This window comes from Anomalospiza imberbis, chromosome 20 (genome assembly GCF_031753505.1).
Source record: "Anomalospiza imberbis isolate Cuckoo-Finch-1a 21T00152 chromosome 20, ASM3175350v1, whole genome shotgun sequence".
In the NCBI taxonomy this organism is placed as follows: domain Eukaryota; kingdom Metazoa; phylum Chordata; class Aves; order Passeriformes; family Viduidae; genus Anomalospiza; species Anomalospiza imberbis.
Window position 1 is genome coordinate 3,152,192 of NC_089700.1, and position 18,721 is coordinate 3,170,912.

Genomic DNA, 18,721 nt, shown 5'->3' on the forward strand with positions numbered 1-18,721 from the left:
GGCTTTCAAAGGAACTCAGAGAGTGAAGACTGCCCTTAGCTTTGCATTTATGCACATGCTTAAGTTTCATTATTTCAATTTGTACATTTTTAGGCCCCAGCTGGAGGGTCAGGGGGTAAGAGCCTTCCTCTCTGCATCAATCAGATGGGGATAAAGTCCTTAGAGAACTGCACTGTGGTGCAATCAGGCAACTGAAGTCACACTTTCAAGTTACTTTGCAGGCATCTTTCTCTAGAGTGCCCCCCATAACACTGCCTTGCAAGAGAAAATTAATTATTCCTCACCTGGTTCACAGCCTTCAGAAACATTACACTTCTCAGACCTGAAAGGGAAAGGCAGACAAGAAAGGTGGTCATGGTGTAAGAAAAGAGAGAGCTTAAAACCCAGTGGTGTGTGAACTGATCCCAGGAGGGAGAAATGCTGCCTGGTATCACAGAGGGCTGCAAGAGCTACAGAGGGGTCCCCAGGGCCACTACACCCACAGCCCCAGAGCACCCATGGCTGCAAGGTCTGCGAGTTTCTCTGGAAATAAACCTTGCACTCAAACCCACCCTGGTCCTGCACCCTTGCTGATGGCAGCCTTGCCTCTAGACATCCATGGATGGAACTGCAGCAGAGAGCTCCTGAAAACAAGAGAGGTTGCTTTGCAGCCCAAAACTTGGTTGGCTCCATCCCTTTGCAACAGAGAGCAGTGCATAAGTGTTATTACAATGTGGTTACTCATGGAGGTAAAAAATAAGGAGAAAGGAAAAAATCAATTGATTTGGTAAATATTTATTCTGTTCAAAGCTTTTCTTCACTGAAAACTGGGCACTATCCCAAATTCCCATCAACAGTTAACTTCACATGCTCAGGAGTTTACACAAGTTGTTCTGCATCCAAATGAGATTATTTTGCATTCCCAGGATGCATGTGCTTTCTTGTCTCTCTCTTGAACAAGGACAACCACAGCTCTTTGGCAGTAAGGGACCTAAAGAACCACTCTGGAAAAAGCACTCCTTCACAATGTTGGTCCTTTTAGGGGGAAGGAAAATCCTTCTGAGCCAGCACCCGTTGGCTCAGGAGGGATGTTCAAAAGCATTTCTCACTTGCCTAAATCCACTAAGGAGCATCACCAGAACAAACCACAAAACAAGCCAGGAGTGCTCTGGAAATGTTCTTCCTAAGTGTGGAAAGGCAAAAAGGGTCATTGGTCTACAAGGTACATATACTACCTGGGAGCCTTGGGAAGGGTTTTAAACTCTCCCACTTCAGGTCAAAGTAAACCTTTCACCAAGGAAATTTGGGGGAAGGGCTTCTCTAGGGAGTGCATTACACCTCACAGTGTCTGGCCCTTCTCCTGGAGTGCTGGACACTGCACTTTCCCTGGAGCAGGACTCTGACCTGGGGGGCCCATTCCTATGGAAACAGTCCTACTGAGGCACGGAGGTTCCTCATTTGCAAAAAGAACCAAAAAACAATCTCCTACAAACCCTCCTTTGGGAAGAAGCTGAAGATACCCAGAAAGCTGGAGACAAATGCCAGCCCTGCAGACTGGGCAGCTGAAGAGATCTCTGCCCTCCAAAGTTTTGATATTTCAGTATTGGCCATATTGCCAGGCTCACTCATTGAGGTTCTGCTGTCTCAGACATGCTTTAGGGGCAGGCAGCAGCCACATCCAAGGGAGCAAACCTGAAACAGCACTGGGGAGAACCAGAAGAGACTCCAACCTGTCACAGGTTCATGCCATTGAAGAGCCAAGAAAGGAAAGGAACCCAGGAGATGTCATGGATGGGACAAAGACAAGTTACCTTATTTCCCCATCCTGACCTGCACAGGTTAGCAACCACACAGCACTGTCTGAAGCCCCAGCTGGTGGAGCTGTCATTGCTGGGCAGTGAGGCTTTGTGCCAGAGAAGCTGAAGAGCATTCTTTACTCCATTTGTGTGAAGGAAGGCTGGGAGAAGGTTCCTTGTCTTACAGCAGTTCATAATGCTATAAACTGCTGCCCTGCCTCTCTTCCTTAAAGTGATTTTAGAGGCTAAAATACACCTTGCTTCCACTGAATTAAGAATGAAGGAAACTGGGGCTATAAAGAGACAAACACCTCCTGGATGTCTCAGTCTGGGTTGGAAAGCTGTATGCTGTGTGATACATGCTCCACAGGTGCTGCCAGCATGTTTTGGACCTGTCTAGCTCATGGCACAGTTGTAACAGAAACAGGTACTCTCATGAAAAATCTCCCACCCTGCTGGACTGTATAACCCCACCTTTATTAAATGTTAGGCTCCTTGTGAGCTTTCTAAACAAGCAACACTTAATTAGAAGGATGTTGTTACAGTGTGGGCTGAGGGTAAATCCTTTAGGTCATGCATTAACACCAGAGACAGTTCCAGCAGATAATTCCAGGCACAACCCTCACTTCATCAGTTTTGCTCAAAATTAATGATTCCAAACTTCTGGTTTGCAAAAAGATGGGGCTGCTTGGCCTCCTCCTGTGCTGACTAACTGACTACCCCACTGCAGTGGGATTTTAGGGAGGTAGGAAAGCAGCACCAGTTTAGCCACTCACCTTCCCGTTATGGACTTACAACATCTCCCTGATGCTCCAGCTTACTAAATCGCACTCATGGCACCCCCCTGCACCCACTGGACATTGCTGATGAACACATCAGTAACCTGCTGTGCACATTAATAGCCCCAAAATAACTCTCTGAGGGATGTCATTTTACAGGGAACAGGGACAGAAGTCCCACTTACCTGCTGTTGGCCTGAGAGGTCCCCACCAGTTCCAGCGTGGCCCCACGGTGAGGCTCGGGGGAGATCTCCCGGGGAGGGCTGGAGGGCTCCAGCTTGGTTGGATCTTTGGTAAATTTGCTTCCTGTTGCCAGGTGTGCATGGTGGGTTTTGGGAGAAAAGCAAAACCATGATTAGCAACTGGAGGTGCCAATGTTGCAGCTTGTTCCCCTCCTAGTCCCTGAGCTGAGGTCAGGGTAGGGGAGCAGGTTTTCAAGTGTCACCTGCTTGCAAAGACAAGGGTGCTGATTCCACTGGGCTCACATGTTAAAATATTAGCAAGACATTTACTTAAACCTCTCCATAACTATGTGTGTGCTGGGAAGCCCTGCCAGGAAACAGCATCTCCAGAAAGGGCTGGCTGACAGGACAAGGGTTCCAAGAGGTAGGGTCTAAAACCCAGGGCCATGGATCACTGCTGTAGGAGCAAGCCCTAAAGTGGGGAGAGCTGTCCCTGTCCCAAGGGAGGGGATGTGCTGCACTGGATGCAAACTTGGCAAAACAGAGTAGCAGAGGCACAGGCAGCCCTGTCTCACAGCTCCAAGCCCACCAAGCAGCAGGAGAAATCTCTGTTACAGTGACACAGAGAAGGACAGAAGCATCCTGCCACCATGAAAAACTTCCCCTCTCCCTTCCCTGTTCCTGAGCAGCCTGAAAGGAGCTGAAATGAAGCCTCATCAATGACCTTGGAGATGGAAAGAGTAATCTGAAGGCAGAGTAGGAAATAAAATCAGGCAGGGAAGGTGAGCAAAGAGCTGAAGAATGAGGGCTGGGGCAAGGAGGGAGTGAGACTACATTGTGAGGCTGCAGAAACCACAAGGTGTCTTGTTAAACAGCTGTTGTCAAAGGCTCTTTGCTGGTCTCAAACACCATTACAATATCCTCACCCTTCTAAAACATATTCCATCTATGGGAACCTGATGCCACTTTCCTTTTGGTTCCAGCCTGCGAGAAAGGGCAGGGCTCTGGCAATAGGATCAGCAGAATTACAGAACCTTAAAAACACTATTTATCTACTGACAGTCCAAAAGGCTCCTTTAATCTGTGCTTTCTATGAACCAAATCTTGTTCTTGCACCAGCACAGCCTGCCTGAAGCTGCTACCCAGGGGAGTAACAAAAATAGGTTTCTGAGCAGTGGTGGGTATTTTAATTAAAGGGTGAGCAAAACTTTATGGGGAAGCTTTGGGATACTTCACAAATGGCAACTTAAAATACAGCTCCACTCAGAAAAGAATATCTTTGCAGAAATGGCACCTCCTGACTCAGCAGATGCGGGTTTTTTTGCACAAGCTGATGTGCTGACACAAACCACACAGAGCCAGGTTTAATGGGTTTTGCTTCTGGTAGCCCTGCAGGGAACTGTCAGGAGAGTGGGACTTGTCACCCACCTCAGTTCTGCTGGGTTTGCTTCCTCATCTCTAAATATCCTGACTTGCACCTGCCTACCATGTAATCCAGAAGCCCACAGCACAGTGGTCTCCATCAGCAGGTCTGGAGGTGATGTGCAGATGTACATGATGCCTCCCCCAGATACCATGCAGGCATTATGCAAGGAAAATCCAAGCATCCCAAAACACAGCTCAGTGCTCCATCCCTTGGGGATGGGCTAGAGCTTAAAGAATTTATTTTCTTGAGAAAAAAAAAAAAAAGCCATTAATAGCTTTAGACAAAGAAATTCCCCATGTAGGTGGGACCCCCTCCATGTTCTGCTGGAGGTCCCCTTTGGGTGGCTCCAACCTCACCATGCTCAGGAAGCACTCTTAGGGCTGGGGCTGTTGTGGGGCAAGAGTGATAATCTGGCTGGCAGAGATATCTGGGAAAAAGGTGTCTGGAGTGCTACCAGCATGTGCAGTTGGCAGCTCAGGGGGAAAAAAGCCAAAACATCACCCCAAAACACGTCTTTACTTGTGAGCCAAGCCCAGGCAATCCAGGACCCGGGTGTGATAAATCTGGATGCAATGCCATAATCCAGGTGTGTATGAGGGCAGTGCTGGAGAGTGGGTTGAGTGTGACAGCATGGGTATCTGTCTCCTTGTATCTGCCAAGAAGCATTTATCATGGAATGGTTGGGGTTCAAAGAGACCTTAAAGATCATCCTGTTCCACCCCCTGCCATGGGCAGGGACACCTTCCACAATCCCAGCTTGCTCCAAGCCCCATCCAACCTGGCCTTGAACACTTCCAGGGATGGGGCAGCTGCAACTTTTCTGGGCAACCTGTGCCAGGGACTTGCCACCCTCACAGTAAAGAATTAGTCTGGTTTCTCCAGCTCAGAGAAAAAAGAAGTAAAAACACAGAGCAAAGAAAGTCAAAGAAAGACTAATTTACCAGTGAGGAACACAGCAGTAATTTTCTTCCTCTTGAAATTACAGATACTGCCTCTACTGTGGCTCAGACTGATTCAGAAGCCAGCCCAGCCTCACACACCAGGAATTCTCACTTAAACCTTCAAAACTCAATTTTTAAGGAGAGCACAGAGCTTGCACTGATACCAGGCAAAGGCAATCTCAGCATGTCCTGGTGTAGGGCAGACAAGGCTTCTCCTTACTGAGCATAACTGCATGCGTCCTGCACTTCCTCTGCTTACAGGTAACATTATTTCAACTCTGCTTCTCTGGATAACCTTTCAATTTTGTGGGCAATAAATCAAAGGATTTGGAGAACATACCTGTAAAAATTCTTTCATCAAACATCCTAGAAGAGAAGGAAAAAAAAAAAGAATTAGAAATAGATGCTGCTAATGACTGAGTTGGAGGTTTAATTAATGAATAGCATTAAACCAAGTCAAACTAGGAATTTTTTTCATTCTCTAAAAATATTGAAAGAATTTTTCAGCTAATAAAGGCCTTTTAGCCTGTTGTGCAGCCAAACAATCTTGTACCATATGCTTTTTAACTAAAGCACCTCTAAATCTGCTTATAAGTCATTGTTTTAATTTAACTTATTAAATGAGGCTGCAATAGGCTGCCTTTACAAAAAGAAACAGTGGGACCAAAGTAGCTGTTACTGGATCTTCAATTTCCAATTCCACTGACCATGATGTCACCTGTCTCCTGAATATTGTATTTTGGTGCTACCCACAACTTTGCTCATAGGAGCAAACTGTGTCCAGGCCTCATCCCACATCCTGATCCAGCCTGGTGCAGCCTGGACAAAGCAGGACAAAGTGCCTTCTCTATCAAATGACATCAGGAAAGCTAATCCCTTTCAGGATGCCTGAATTCCATCAATGTTGGTGATTTTAGCCCCCTTTGGGAGCCTTGTCCAGGATTTTTCTGTGCTGTAGTTTCACACCTCTAGGAATGGAACAACACAAGTGCTGCATAGGCAGGGACTGGATAAACCAATGTATTATAGAGCAGATTTTCCTGATGGAGAAGCAAAGGGAGATTGCACAGCACAGTGATAACTAGGAATATATCCACTCCTCCTCCCCAGTGGAAAGGCAGACACCTGGACACTGTGCCTGGCCTGTAGGTGACAGATTCTCATCACCAGACACAGGGGATGTGCACAAGTGATCAGTGAAAAACAAGGTGGATGGGAATCCCTGTGAGAGCATGGATGTTCCTCCCTCCACCCAGGGGCATCGCTCCCATCCACCAAATGTCACTGAAGGTGCTGTAACCACCTTCAAATGTTTGGGGTGGCATTGGCAAAGTTTGGTGCCCATGATCACTTACAACACGATGGCAGAGTTTGGGGGCCATCATGGCACAGCCAGCTCTGCCACATCCTTGCAGAAAGAGAGAGAGATGAAAACCAGAGGTTTGCAGGGAGAAAGAGCTGTCTTATGAAAGAGGGTGAAATGGGTTTCTCGTGTCAAAACAAACCCTGTGAGCATGGAGGGAGCACAGCTCAAATCCCTGACACCCTTGAGCCATACACTTCCTTTTGCTGTCCTTGCCACCCACCTTTTGATGACAAAATGGATGTTGTGCCTCTCCTCCAGTATCCGTTTGAGTTTGGGGACCCCGTAGGTGCAAGGTCTTTTGAAAGGTATTTTGTCTGGGATGCCAATGATCTCCACTGCCTCGGGGTCACAGGCAATCTTCCTGTAAGGGACAGGGACCATGTGGTCTAACCCCAAGGCTTCAGCTGAAAGATGAACACATGGTTTTCATTTACACAAGTGCTTTGTCTTTTACAGATGCCAAAACAAAGGTGTGAGGGCTTGAACTCAAGCAGAGCAAATGCCTTGTGCCCTCTTCTCTGCTCGTCCCAGAAAGTGAGCCCCAGGAGCAGCTCTCCCATGGGAAATGGGAAAGGAAAGCAGCAGTAAACACAGCTAACTGTCTTCCAAAACTCCCAGACATGCCCAGTGATGCTCAAACCAGGAGTGAGCTAGTCCAGATATCATTCCCAAACTCCTTGTGACCCACCCCAGCGGGTTTGTGAGCTCTATGATTCACAATCTGCATAGCATGTGGAATCATAAAATTGTTCATGTTGGAAAAAGCCTCTAAGATTGATTCCAGCTGTTAACCCAGCAGCACCATGTTCACCAAATCATGTCCCCAAGTGCCACGTCCATATGCTTTTTTTTAACATTTCAAGGGATGGCGACTCCATCACTACCCTGGGCAGCCTATGCCAGTGCATGACCATCCTTTCAGTGAAGAAATTTTCCCCAGGGTCTAATCTAAACCTTGCCTGGAGCAGCCTGAAGCAATTTCCTCTAATTCTATCACTTGTCACCTGGGAGAAGAAACTGAGTCCCACCTGGCTACAACCTCCTGCAGCTAATTGTAGGGGTGGGAAGGTTCCCCCTGAGCCTCCTTTCCTCCAGGCTGAGCCCCCACAGCTCCCTCAGCTGCTCCTCATCAGACTCGTGCTCCAGACTCTTCCTAAGCTCTGTTACCTTTTGGACACACTCCAGCACCACTTCTGTACATCACAAGTTAAAGGGCTTGTCTCAAGCCCATACACAACTCACAGGTGACAGGGAACACATCTACAGCCCATCTGTAACTCAAGAATTACACAGCCTGACAGGGATGGCACAGTTGAAGTACCCACCAGCCCCAAGTGATTTCCCAAGCTTCCACCTCCCCCACTGCCCAGGAGCTACACCAAAAGCACTGCCCATAGCAAAGGGAGCACCAACAACATATGCAGCCCTGCAGATGGAGAAAAAAGCTGCTGCAACAACATTCACCTTCTTTTTACCTGCCACATGTATGTAAAAGGGCCACATGCCACCACTCCTGGTGCCCAAGTGCTATGATCCACATTCCCAGACAGGACTGTTTTACAGCCCAGTTATAAATTCCTTGACAATGGTGTGGGGCTCCAAACAGAAATATTGACATAACCTTCAGGAGACTGGGAGCTGCTGAGCTAAATGTGTTAGGAAGAGCAGGGAGCTCTAGCATATGGCTTCTGCTGCTGTGTTAGGGAACAAAAATGATTGCTATATAATGATATGCAATCCACAAGCACTGCAGATGCATAATGGGATATTAACTCCTACTCACCATATCTGCTGTTAAAAAGAATTTGCACGCACTCCCTAAGGGTGTTGATGTCTTCAGTTTCTTTTATAAAACTGTCCCACTTATCTATCAAAACAAAATACAAGAAATAAGAAACTTCCATATGGTTCATACACAGCAGATGCACTTTTCTCCTGCAAAGTGCTGTGAAGCAGGAACAAGACTTTAAAAATTATTTCCCTGCTCCTGAGCAAATTTTGCCAGGCTGGCAGATAAGGTCTGGGCTTCTCCAACCCCTGACCTAAAGCACTCTCCTTGGCACTTGCAGAGCAGAATCCTAAGAAATGACCCCATAAAATTTCTCAGCCTGGAATGAAAGACCCTCTTGGGCAGAGCCAACTCCACCTGGAATGAAGCCTTGAAAGGTACAGCCCTTTCACAAGTGGATCTCTTCCATCTTCTCCTCTTTCCCAACCTTCCCACCCATATTTTTTTCTCCTCTTTAAGGCAGGCATGCAGTGGAGGTGGGGAAATGGCAGTCTCCTCCCCACTGCTGATCCCCCCAGGCACTGCAGCAGAATCCCACTGGGACTAGTGGCTTTCAGTCATTTGGAAATAATGCCAAGTTTTCAGCAGGTATGTGCTGTTTGCAGCTGGGGCAAACATCCTGTCTCAAAGCCACGCCTTGGTTCCCTGTGCAGGAAGCAGAGATGGGAATTCCCAGCCAGCCAGCAGTGCTCAAGGACCACTAGCAGCATCTTGGAAGGGCAGGGATGGACCGGAGCAGAGATGAAGGTCTTGGCTCCAATGTGAGACGCATCCCCTCCGGCATTGCCAGGTCCCTGCAGAGCGTGGAGAGGGCTGGGAGACTGCTGGGGAGAGATGTGGTGAGGGGAAACCTTTCACTAAGGCTGCCTTTAATGCTGGAGCAGCACACAGACCTGTCTTGTCATGGACGATGGAGAAGAGGATGCGCTTGGATGAGTGCACATTCTGGATGAGGGGACCTCCGGAGACTGATGATTTCTGTCCTGGACAAGAGGGGAGACAAGGAGAAAGGGCTGATGAGAGCCTGACCAGTGCTCCAGACACCACAACAAGACCCTCAGTGCTGTCCCCTGCCACCCCTTCTGTCTCTCCTCCATGCACCCTGACCTGTGACACCTGGGTGTGGTGCTGGCCCCACCAACCCCTGCCATCCCCATTCCCGCTGCCTTTCTGGCCCGGTGGTGCAGCCCCTGTCATTTTGGGGCAAAACCAGAGGTGTGCCCTGCCAGCACCTTGCAGGCACCCAGGGAAGGGCTGGGGCAGTGCAGCATGGCAAGGGCTCTGCTCATTTCCACACAGGCCAAGCTCTACGCTGGCTTTCATCCAAGGAACAGCAAAACCCCCAGGCTGCCCCCTGCCAGGGCCAGGGCTGGGCTGTGCACCAGGCCCTCATGGGACAGCAGACTCCAGGCTATTACCACAGCAGTCGCTGTACTCCTGTGAGGAAGGCACCTTCAGCTCTCCCGCCGGCCGGGCCAGCAGCGCCTCGCCCGCCGCGGTGGGCGCGGGCAGCCCCGAGGACACCTCCTGCTTGAGGTCGATGGCGACAGGGCCGGGCAGCGAGACGCCGTAGAGGAAGTTGGTGATAGCAATGGCGGAGGGGGCGTCCTGCGCGGTGGGTTTGGCCACAGGGCCGCTGGCACCGGAGTCTCGGCTGCCCTTGGAGGCGAGGGAGGAACAAGTTAACTCGATGTTGGGGTTGGGCTCTCGGCTGGGCTCATCTGCTGGCCTGAGGGGAAGGAAGGGAGAAGAGGAGGGAAAAACAGGTTCCTTTGAGCCCATGGCACTGCTAAGCTGCAACAAGCAAGGATGTGGATGGGGAAGAAGAGCCATGCCTGGGAGGGTGGGACATGCTGCACCACCAGCTGCCAGGCTCCTTGCTTGAGGAGTGCCATGAAGACCATTACAGGGTTAGAGCACCTCTGCTATTTGGAAAGGCTGAGAGAGTTGAGAATGTCCAGCCTGGAGAAGAGAAGGCTCTGGGGAGAACAGACTCTGGTCTTCCATTACCCAGAGGTAAGGGAGGGCTGGAAAGGGACTTTTGACAAAGGCAGGGAGTCACAGGACAATGGGGAACGACATCAAACTGAAAGAGGGCTGGTTTGGATTGGATATTCGGAAGAAATTCATCCCTGTGTGGGTGGTGAGACCCTGCCACAGGTTGCTTAGGGAAGCTGTGGCTGCCCCATCCCTGGAAGTGTTCAAGGCCGGGCTGGATGGAGCTTGGAGCAGCCTGGTCTGGAAGGTACCCCTGCCCACAGCAGGGGCTTGGAATGAGATGGTCTTTAAGGTCCCTTCCAACACAAACCATTCTATAGTTCTGTTCTGGGATTCAGAAGTTATATCCGTCACTCAAACTCCTGAGCATCTTCAGGCACCTAAATGGTTCTTGTCTTCTTTAAGTGGAGCTGGTTAGTCAAAGCTGGTTAGTTCAAAGCATTTTTTTAGCTAGGACCACGCCGCACAACTCATGCCCGGTGCATTTAAGGGGTAAAACCTTTAATGACCACAATCACTCGGCCCCATTGCCTATGCCAGCCCCCAGCACCCATGGCGCATTCAAGGGGGAGCTCAGTCAGCTACAAATGAGTTTCAGACTGAAGAAACCAACGTGCTCCACATGAGACAGGGAGCCACAAGCTCACAGACAGCTCAAATTCTGCGTGTCCTACTTTTAGCTGTCTCAGCCTGATTTTCCAGAAGCATCAAGCCTTTAGAGGAGGTATTTGGTCATGCTCAGCATTTTTCTGAATGGATCTGAGGTGCTGCCAGCCAGGCAAATGCAGGGGAAATGCACCTAAAACTACTGAACCCCTTGCATAAATGTGGCCAAAAGGGGGAGTTTGCTCTGCTGCAGTCCCCCGCTTCCCTCCTTGTCTGGCATTAAAAAACCCATTTCAGCCTGGGAGGACACTTGCAGCATTTACCCTGGAAATCCCTCTGGAGACAGAAAAGCACTTAGCTTACCGCAGTGGAAATTTTGGCAGAGACACATAAAAAGATGCAGTTAATGTGCATGTTTACACACACTTTTTATAGAAATGAGTCTGAAATGGACTCAAGCCCCCCAAGACGAACAAATCACTGTGCAAGGCTGGATTTGGCACAGCTGGACCCAGGTCTGTGGGTCTCGAGGAGAAGCTGGGACACGGGAGGGACCCTCCTGCCTGTGCCACCATCCCAAGTGCTCGCTGCTGTCTTGCTCCTTGGAGGTCCCCAAAATTACCTTTTTAGCCTGAAGCGGATGCTGTGGCTGTGCTCTAGGATGGCCATCAGGGATTTCACATCATACTCCAGGGGTTTCTTAAAGCTGATTCCCTCAGGCAAGCCAGTAACTGCCAGCAAGCCTGGCTCTTTCAGGAATCTCTCGTACGGCAAAGGGACCACGCTGCTCTTCCCCGTGGCTTCACCTGGGGAGGGGATAGAGTTACACACTGACAAATGCCCTGTGCCCCTGACCATGGCTGAGCTGGCCTGGAGGACTAAATGCAAGAGCAAGAAATACCAACAGGATCATTAGGAGAAAAAAACCTTAGCACTTAGCATGCAAGGCACTCCAATTCCTTTCTAAAAGCACTAATTAATAAAAAGCTCATAAAAGCCAATAAACAGATGTCTCATCATTCAGGTTTCACAGCAGAATCCTCAGTTGGGGTCACTTGGCACAAGCCCACCCCTGGGAGTGCCCAGCCATATGTCAGTGAGGTACATGGCCATCAGCAAGGTGGAGGGAGCCAAGGGTTGACAAAGAAGGCAGAGCAACTCACAATGATTTTAATCTCAGGCTTACTGAGATATTCTGGGAACCTCATTTCTAGTCAGTTTTCTTATTTTACCTCCTGGAAGAACGGAAAACAGTTTGATTGCTGTTGCTGTCAAGCAGCTTTGATTCACTTTGACAGACAAGGAAAAAAACCAGAACCAATAATCTCCCTCCGTCCCACTATTCACAGACAGCTTGAACATCGATACATTTGACTGCACAGTCACCTCCAGCAGCCCAGAACTCTCACCTGCTCCCCTCAGCACTGGCAACATAGTCCCACCATGTGCCTCTGGCTCCATTTTACCTCTGACACCAAGATCTCCCTAAGGAGTCAGGTACAGATTGCTTTCCCTTCCCTTGTAGCAGCAGAAAAGCAGTGAGCATTGCCATTATATAGGGATTTTCTAAGCCAGATAAAGAGCCTGTGTGCCTAGACCAGGGCTGCCCTACTATACTTTGCAGGCAAAACACCATCAGAAAAACAGCCTGCTGTGAAGGATTTCTAGGAATGGCCAAAACCTTCAAGCCACTCTCTGGGGAAAAATTACTTTGGAAACCAACCCAAGCCACTGTGATCAATAAGCATGGTGCTGAAAGCATGAAGCACAAGAAACAGCCATGAAGGAATGCAACCTGGCAAAGCAGCGTCCAGATGCAAAACATCTGGTGGCATGATACAGTGCCTGCACCTTCATCTCCAGGCTGAGGGGCAGAGAGAGAAGCTTACAGGACCTTTAAGCTGTCGAGGGATTTTATACTGTGGATTTTCTTTCCAATCTTTTTTTTCCCTCTTCTTAAAAAAAAAAAAAAAAAAAAAAAAAAAACAAACCAAAAGATCTTACAGAAATACTGCAAATCTTGTGACACTGCCAGCAAGTCCTTTCTAAAAGTGATTTCTTCAACATGTCCTTTGAAGGAACGCATTATAACTAACGATGTGCAACTTGCACGAGCCATTAAGGCTTCTTATAGGGAGGATTGATAATATTTTAATTAAGCAAATAAGCAAAGTTTTAAAATAAGCCTTTGAACCATGACACCATGAGTTTATTTTCTGCAAGCTGACAGTTTCCTTGCCCCAACGTGCTGGCTCTAGCAACTCTCCACTTCCCTTCATCACCTCTGTTCATGATTGGGAGAAGCTCCCAATGTCCACAGTGGCTGCTTACCAACCCAATGCTCAAGAAATCCCCAAACATATTTTTATGGGGACCGTGTTATTGTCAAGGTGACCTTCAGAAGCCTTGCACTGCTGCACAGAGACTCGTGGCTTGGCTAAAGAGACAATAATGCCTGTTTAATAGAAGCCACTGGTAATCAGTCATCCTGTTGGTGCAGAGATTACCTGGCTCTGGAGGGAATCTTTTTGACTGAGCATTTTAAAAGATTTTTTGTTTCCAATCCTTATTGATGAAAGGATAAAAAAAAAAACAAAAACCCTAAGAATCATAATTGTTGAACTCTCACAGTCCTCTCAGTGTTACAAACAGAATCACCCTGGGGCATTTACTGTATTTCTCCCCACTCAACCAGGAGAGCCCCTTCCCAGTGGGAATGAAGGGAGGGGAGCAAGCAGCTTTGTCAGGTTTCACCACAGAGAGGCTCAAGGATGGAAACAGCTGCTATTACTGAAGCAGCAGCAAAGGCAGAATTACACCCAGTGCCAAAGCCAAAACTACTGTCCCAGGGATGCCCAACCTTCTTCTGCCATGGCAATGCTGGCCATGCTGGGTTGAGGACATGGCCAATGTGTCCCCACACACTTCCATACACCTTGAAACTGTAAAAAGCCTTACTAATCATCCAATGGATGGGCTGCATGGTTCATAAAGCCCATGCAGATACAATTATATATTTATTGTATGTCAGATTTTAATAATTCACATATTCCTAAGAGGACAGCAAAGTTTGGCACTGTACCTGCAGCAGGACAATGAGACCTGCAGCTTGGAGAGGGAATTCACCAGCAAAAACTACCCTCTCCATTCTGTTCCCTTGGTTCTTCTGCATTATCCCTTCCTTCATTCTTGGGCCCAGCCTTTGGACAGCAGCAATAGGATCTGATTGCTCCAATTAATGGGAATATTGCCTCTAAGTCCTTTAAGTGGCTTCAGAAAATTTCAGTGACTGTCTGTCCCAGGGCAGAAGCAATGCCAGCTCCCTTTTCCTGTCTGTGAAGCTTGTGGAAGATGCTACAGCAACAGCCAGCAACAGCAAATCCTGCACGTGAGCCCAGCGTGGTTGGTGGTAGCTCCCATTATCCCCCTTGTGTTGTGTGGGAATGCCCACTCCCAAATCACATACACAAACAAGGGCAAAGCCTGCACTGTGCACTCAGGGAGCCCTGCAGAGCCCCAGCAGGGCTCTACCAGCCCTGAATCTCAGAGGGTGACGGGGAGCTGCAACCAGAAAAGCCAAGCACCCAGTTCTGCAGCTGGTCCAGCCACAGGGCCTGAACTCCCCCAAAGCATCATGCAGAACTAACATAACCCACTCAGCTGCATGGGGGAATAACTGGGGCTGTTTTCCCAAGCCAATATTGCTTTTCCTACCCTGACTAGCACAGCTGTAGAGGTGCTGCCAGGGGATGAGCCAGCAGCATGGCCACTACTGCCAGCTGCTCCACAGGGGTTCCAGTGGATCCCTGTGACGAGGAGAAAGTGCTGCTGCTGCTCAAGCCACTGCAGACTGGGCCTGGAAGGAGCTCTGCAACCCACTGGGTTCCATACCAACAGCCATATGGTCATCTATATTTAATTGCAGAAGCCTTATTGCTGGGGATGATGCATGTGCTGGAACGGCACCACCTCATCTCTCAAAGTTGGGGCTGCAGGGCCACACGCTAGAAAATCATCTGTTTTCTTTTTAAATAGACTTGCCAGGGAAAAGAGAGAGTGAATCTGCAGAGGTCCAACAGAGTGCTATGAAAGAGCTGCTGTGGATGCAGTGGCAGGCATAAAGGTGTGCTTGGAAATCTCATTCAGGGCATCACAGAGGCTTCCCCTGGTCAGGGGACACAAAGGATGCTTCGTTCAGCACAGGGATTTTTTTGGCTCAGTTTGGGGCACCGGAAAACTAAGAAGCAGTGGCCAAAACCCACCTCAATGCAGTGCTAACTCTGTACAGGAGCACATTTCACCATGCTGCCCCTGCCAGCACCTGCTCCCATGCTGAGGAGCCGGGCTGGTGATGAAAGTCACAGCTGGTGGCAGTGCTGGGCAGCTCAGTGAGCCCCAGGGACATTCCATATCCCCCAAGGGAAGCATGAAGGTTCTTACTATAAAGCACATCAAACACTTCCTCTACCATCTTCCTGAGGAGGTACACATCTGATCCCTGGTCCGGGGAGACCCTGAGCACCCTTTGCCCGCACTCCTTTGCCTTCTTCTGCACCTCTGCGTCCTGCTCCTTCCTCTGCTGGATTCCTGCGGGGGAGAGGAGAAAACAGGAGTCACTGCAGTGAGAAGGGGTGATGCCTCTGGCTGAGCAGACAGGTGTCCCAGCTCTCCCACCCACCTCAGGCCCCAGCGTGGATGAGATCACACTGGGCTGATCCCAGCAGCCTCCAATGTGCAGGGAAAGGTGCTGGCAATAGGCAGTGGTGCCAGCAGCAGGGTCACTCAGCCGGTGCCTGCCCCCTTTTCCCTGGCTTTTCCCACTCAGCCAGACTGAAACAGTTATGACTAATTGGGCAGTTCATTTCTAGTCTCTGGTTTCAATCTGCTTAGCCTTCAATCTCTCAGGAAAAGAAAATCCGCCTTTCTTGGAGGATTTTTTACCCTTCAGCATCACGTAGCTCAGTAATACCAGCTATTTCCTGCTAATTTCCCCCATTAAACCTCAAATAAAGCATATCTGCAGCATTGACTTCTTTGCATCTCTAAATGCACAGAAAATTAAACACTACAAATACATTATTGCTGTTCTATCCACAGTAATTTGCAAGGGATTTTTGGTGACAAAGGATTAATTCCTTCATCATCCTCGACAGACTCCTATTGGCAATCGGGCCTGGATGCTGCCCGGGTGCTCAAGGAGCTCATAGATCCTTCTGTGGAAAAAGTCCATGGCTGGGACACCATGGGGAATGGTCAAGAGCAACATGGGACACACACAGAACTAGAAACAGCAAAGTAAACAGCCACCATGCCACCCCTGTAAAGCTCCACATGCCACCCACAGCATAGCAAATCAGGCCCTGGAAAACTTTTTTTGGGTATTTTACCAAGGTTGTGAAGTGCATCTGCATCTGCATCCTCTAAGTACTGCCTCTCCCTCCTCCACTGACATTAATTCTGATCACTGACAATTCCCCCCTGCATCAGGAGAGGCAGAACCAGAGGTTCAGATAAAGGAGGGTGCTCAAGCGAGGTCTGTGCCCCAGAGAGATAAGAGGCTTCTTACATCTCCAAGTGATGTCTGCTTTAGATTAATTCAGATCTTTCTAAGAGGGCAGCAAGAAATCAGAGGCACTTCCAGGGATACTTTCCACTGTGTGCCAGTTGTAAGGGTTTATGGAGTGGAGTTGAGTCTGGGCCTGTATAATTCAATTCATTTCACCCTGTCTGCAGCATCATCCATTCTTCTCAAACCCCACGCTCAAGATTTCTGTTTTCAACCAGACATGACTATTTCTTTTTGACAAAAGTGCAAATGCAACCAAAGAGAGGGGAATCAGGATCTAGTGCCAGGTGCTTTGCCCCCACACAAGGGTAGGTCATCAACCAGGATGTATCAGAGAATCAGAGAACAGTCTGGGTCGAAAGAGACCTTAAAGACCATCTGATTCTACTCCCCTGCCATGGGCAGGGACACCTTCCACTAGACCAGGTTGCTCCAAGCCCTGTTCAACTTGGCCTTGAACACTTCCAGGGATGGAGCAGCTGCAGCTTCTCTGGACAACCAATCCCAGTAGCTCATAACACTCAAAAGAACAATTCCCTACTAACACCTAACCTAAATCTCTCCCCTTTTAGTTTTAAACCATTTTCCCTTGTTCTATCATTATCTGCCTGGGCAAAAGGTCACTCTCCCTCTTTTTTATAAGTCCCCTTTAGGTACTGGAAGGGGCTCTCAGGATTCTTTGGACCCTTCTCTTCTCCAGACTGAACAACCTCTCTCAGCCTGAGGAAACACAAGGGAGTTCTCTCCCTTTGGCCACTCCACTGCCATCCACATCTTGTGGGTGGTGGGAAGGGAAGGCAGAGTTGTCCATGAATGTAGGAAACATCCCCCAAATGCCTCCTGTCCTGCAGAATGCAGTGGAGGATAACTAACCAGGATGTGAGAGGATGGAATAGTGGAGTTGGCCAGGAGCTGCCCAGGGCAGCAGGACAAGGGGCTGGGCAGAGCCATGGCAGAGAGCTACTCCTGTAGAGCCCTGCGGTGAACAACCCAGTGACCTGAGCAGCTTCACAGCACTGGTGTCACCAGAGCAACCCTTCCTGAACAGTCTCTCCAATGGATTAAGCACCTATGTGGTTTCTGTCAACACCATGTATTTCTCTCCACTGACATCCCTAGGTCTGGTGTCCTCAGCACCACCAAAACCAGATCCCATTCCAGCTTCTACAATGAGTGAGGAAAGCAGTAGCTAGCATGCTGGGGATGATGCTGTCCAAGAAACGAGGTCCTCATTCACAGAACAGCTCCCACCCTCCCTTCAGCTCCCAGACTGTTTTTTGGAAACTGGCAGAGGTACAGAGCTAGGACAGAAGGCTTGCAACACACAGGTATCCCTCAGATACTTGGTGAATCTGATCTGAGACTGGGGGAACACAGCTGCTGCTCAAGATATCTTGTCAGCACTGTTCATCCCTCAAAAATACAAGCAACACCACAACCAACACTTCCAGCTACCAAATCCATTCCTGTTTTTCCAAAACCAGGAAAAAAAGCCTTGGACCAAGAAAGCCCTTCTGCTCCTGGGAGGATCACTAGGAAAAACTATTTCTGCTAAGTCCTCAAAAAATTCTGCAGCGCTCTGGCAGCACTGCCAGAGGCAAAAAGCAGCAGGGCAGCAGAGCAGCCATCCAGCCCAGAGCCACCTCAGGGATGCTTTAGGAGAGAAAACCCGGGGCATGCAGTGCCCACCCTGGCGGGGAAGCGGCTCTGGCTGCAGCTCCCTCCCAATTCCTCCATCACCTCAAACACCACTCAACCCCACGGACTGACAGACAGCACTGTGGTGCCCCCAAACCAACCCCCCTTCGTGTGCAGTGGGAGTCACAGCTGGAGCGCCAGCCTTGGCCTGGAAGATGGTGCTGGTGTGGATACTCACTGCAAAACTTCTGGAAGTCAGCCTGCAGCTCCTTGCGGGCGCTGAGGAAGACCCTTCCCTTTTCGGTGCCCACCACGAAGGCGCTCTCCTCGTGCACGGCGATGCAGGCCACCTCTGCGTTCAGCTTGGACAGCGCCGAGCACTGTTGGGGGCACCAGGTCAGCACAGCACAGCATGGGGGAGCAGCCTGGCTTCCCACCCCCTGCCATTTCCCAGTGGGGCGTTCTCCTTCCCATCTAAAGATTCTTCCATCAAAAGCAGTGTTCTGGTTTATGTCAGAATTTCACGGGTTTATGACATCCCCTAAAAATTTTGGTGACTTTACAGCTCTACAAAAATATCCAGCTGGAAAACAAGAACTATTTACCCATCGTTTTATTTCACTTTTTCCTATCCTAAAAATAAACATTTTATTGC

The 18,721-nt window shown here is 49.1% G+C and overlaps 1 protein-coding gene across 9 annotated transcripts in view; it reads right to left on the minus strand.

Moving 5' to 3' along the window:
• Window positions 1-18,721, minus strand: part of GTF2IRD1 (GTF2I repeat domain containing 1) — a 70,296-nt gene that overhangs the window by 27,750 nt on the left and 23,825 nt on the right. For 8 of the 9 annotated variants that reach the window (XM_068210140.1, XM_068210139.1, XM_068210135.1 and 5 more), the window contains exons 3-12: window positions 18,305-18,446; window positions 15,303-15,449; window positions 11,485-11,668; window positions 9,677-9,987; window positions 9,152-9,241; window positions 8,253-8,336; window positions 6,690-6,873; window positions 5,444-5,469; window positions 2,740-2,860; window positions 285-322 (exon numbers count right to left, since the gene is read on the minus strand). In XM_068210140.1, coding sequence (XP_068066241.1) covers window positions 285-322; window positions 2,740-2,860; window positions 5,444-5,469; window positions 6,690-6,873; window positions 8,253-8,336; window positions 9,152-9,241; window positions 9,677-9,987; window positions 11,485-11,668; window positions 15,303-15,449; window positions 18,305-18,446 — 1,327 coding nt within the window. Of the gene's footprint in view, window positions 1-284; window positions 323-2,739; window positions 2,861-5,443; window positions 5,470-6,663; window positions 6,874-8,252; window positions 8,337-9,151; window positions 9,242-9,676; window positions 9,988-11,484; window positions 11,669-15,302; window positions 15,450-18,304; window positions 18,447-18,721 lie in introns of all 9 variants that reach the window. The other variant, XM_068210134.1, reaches the window with a different exon arrangement.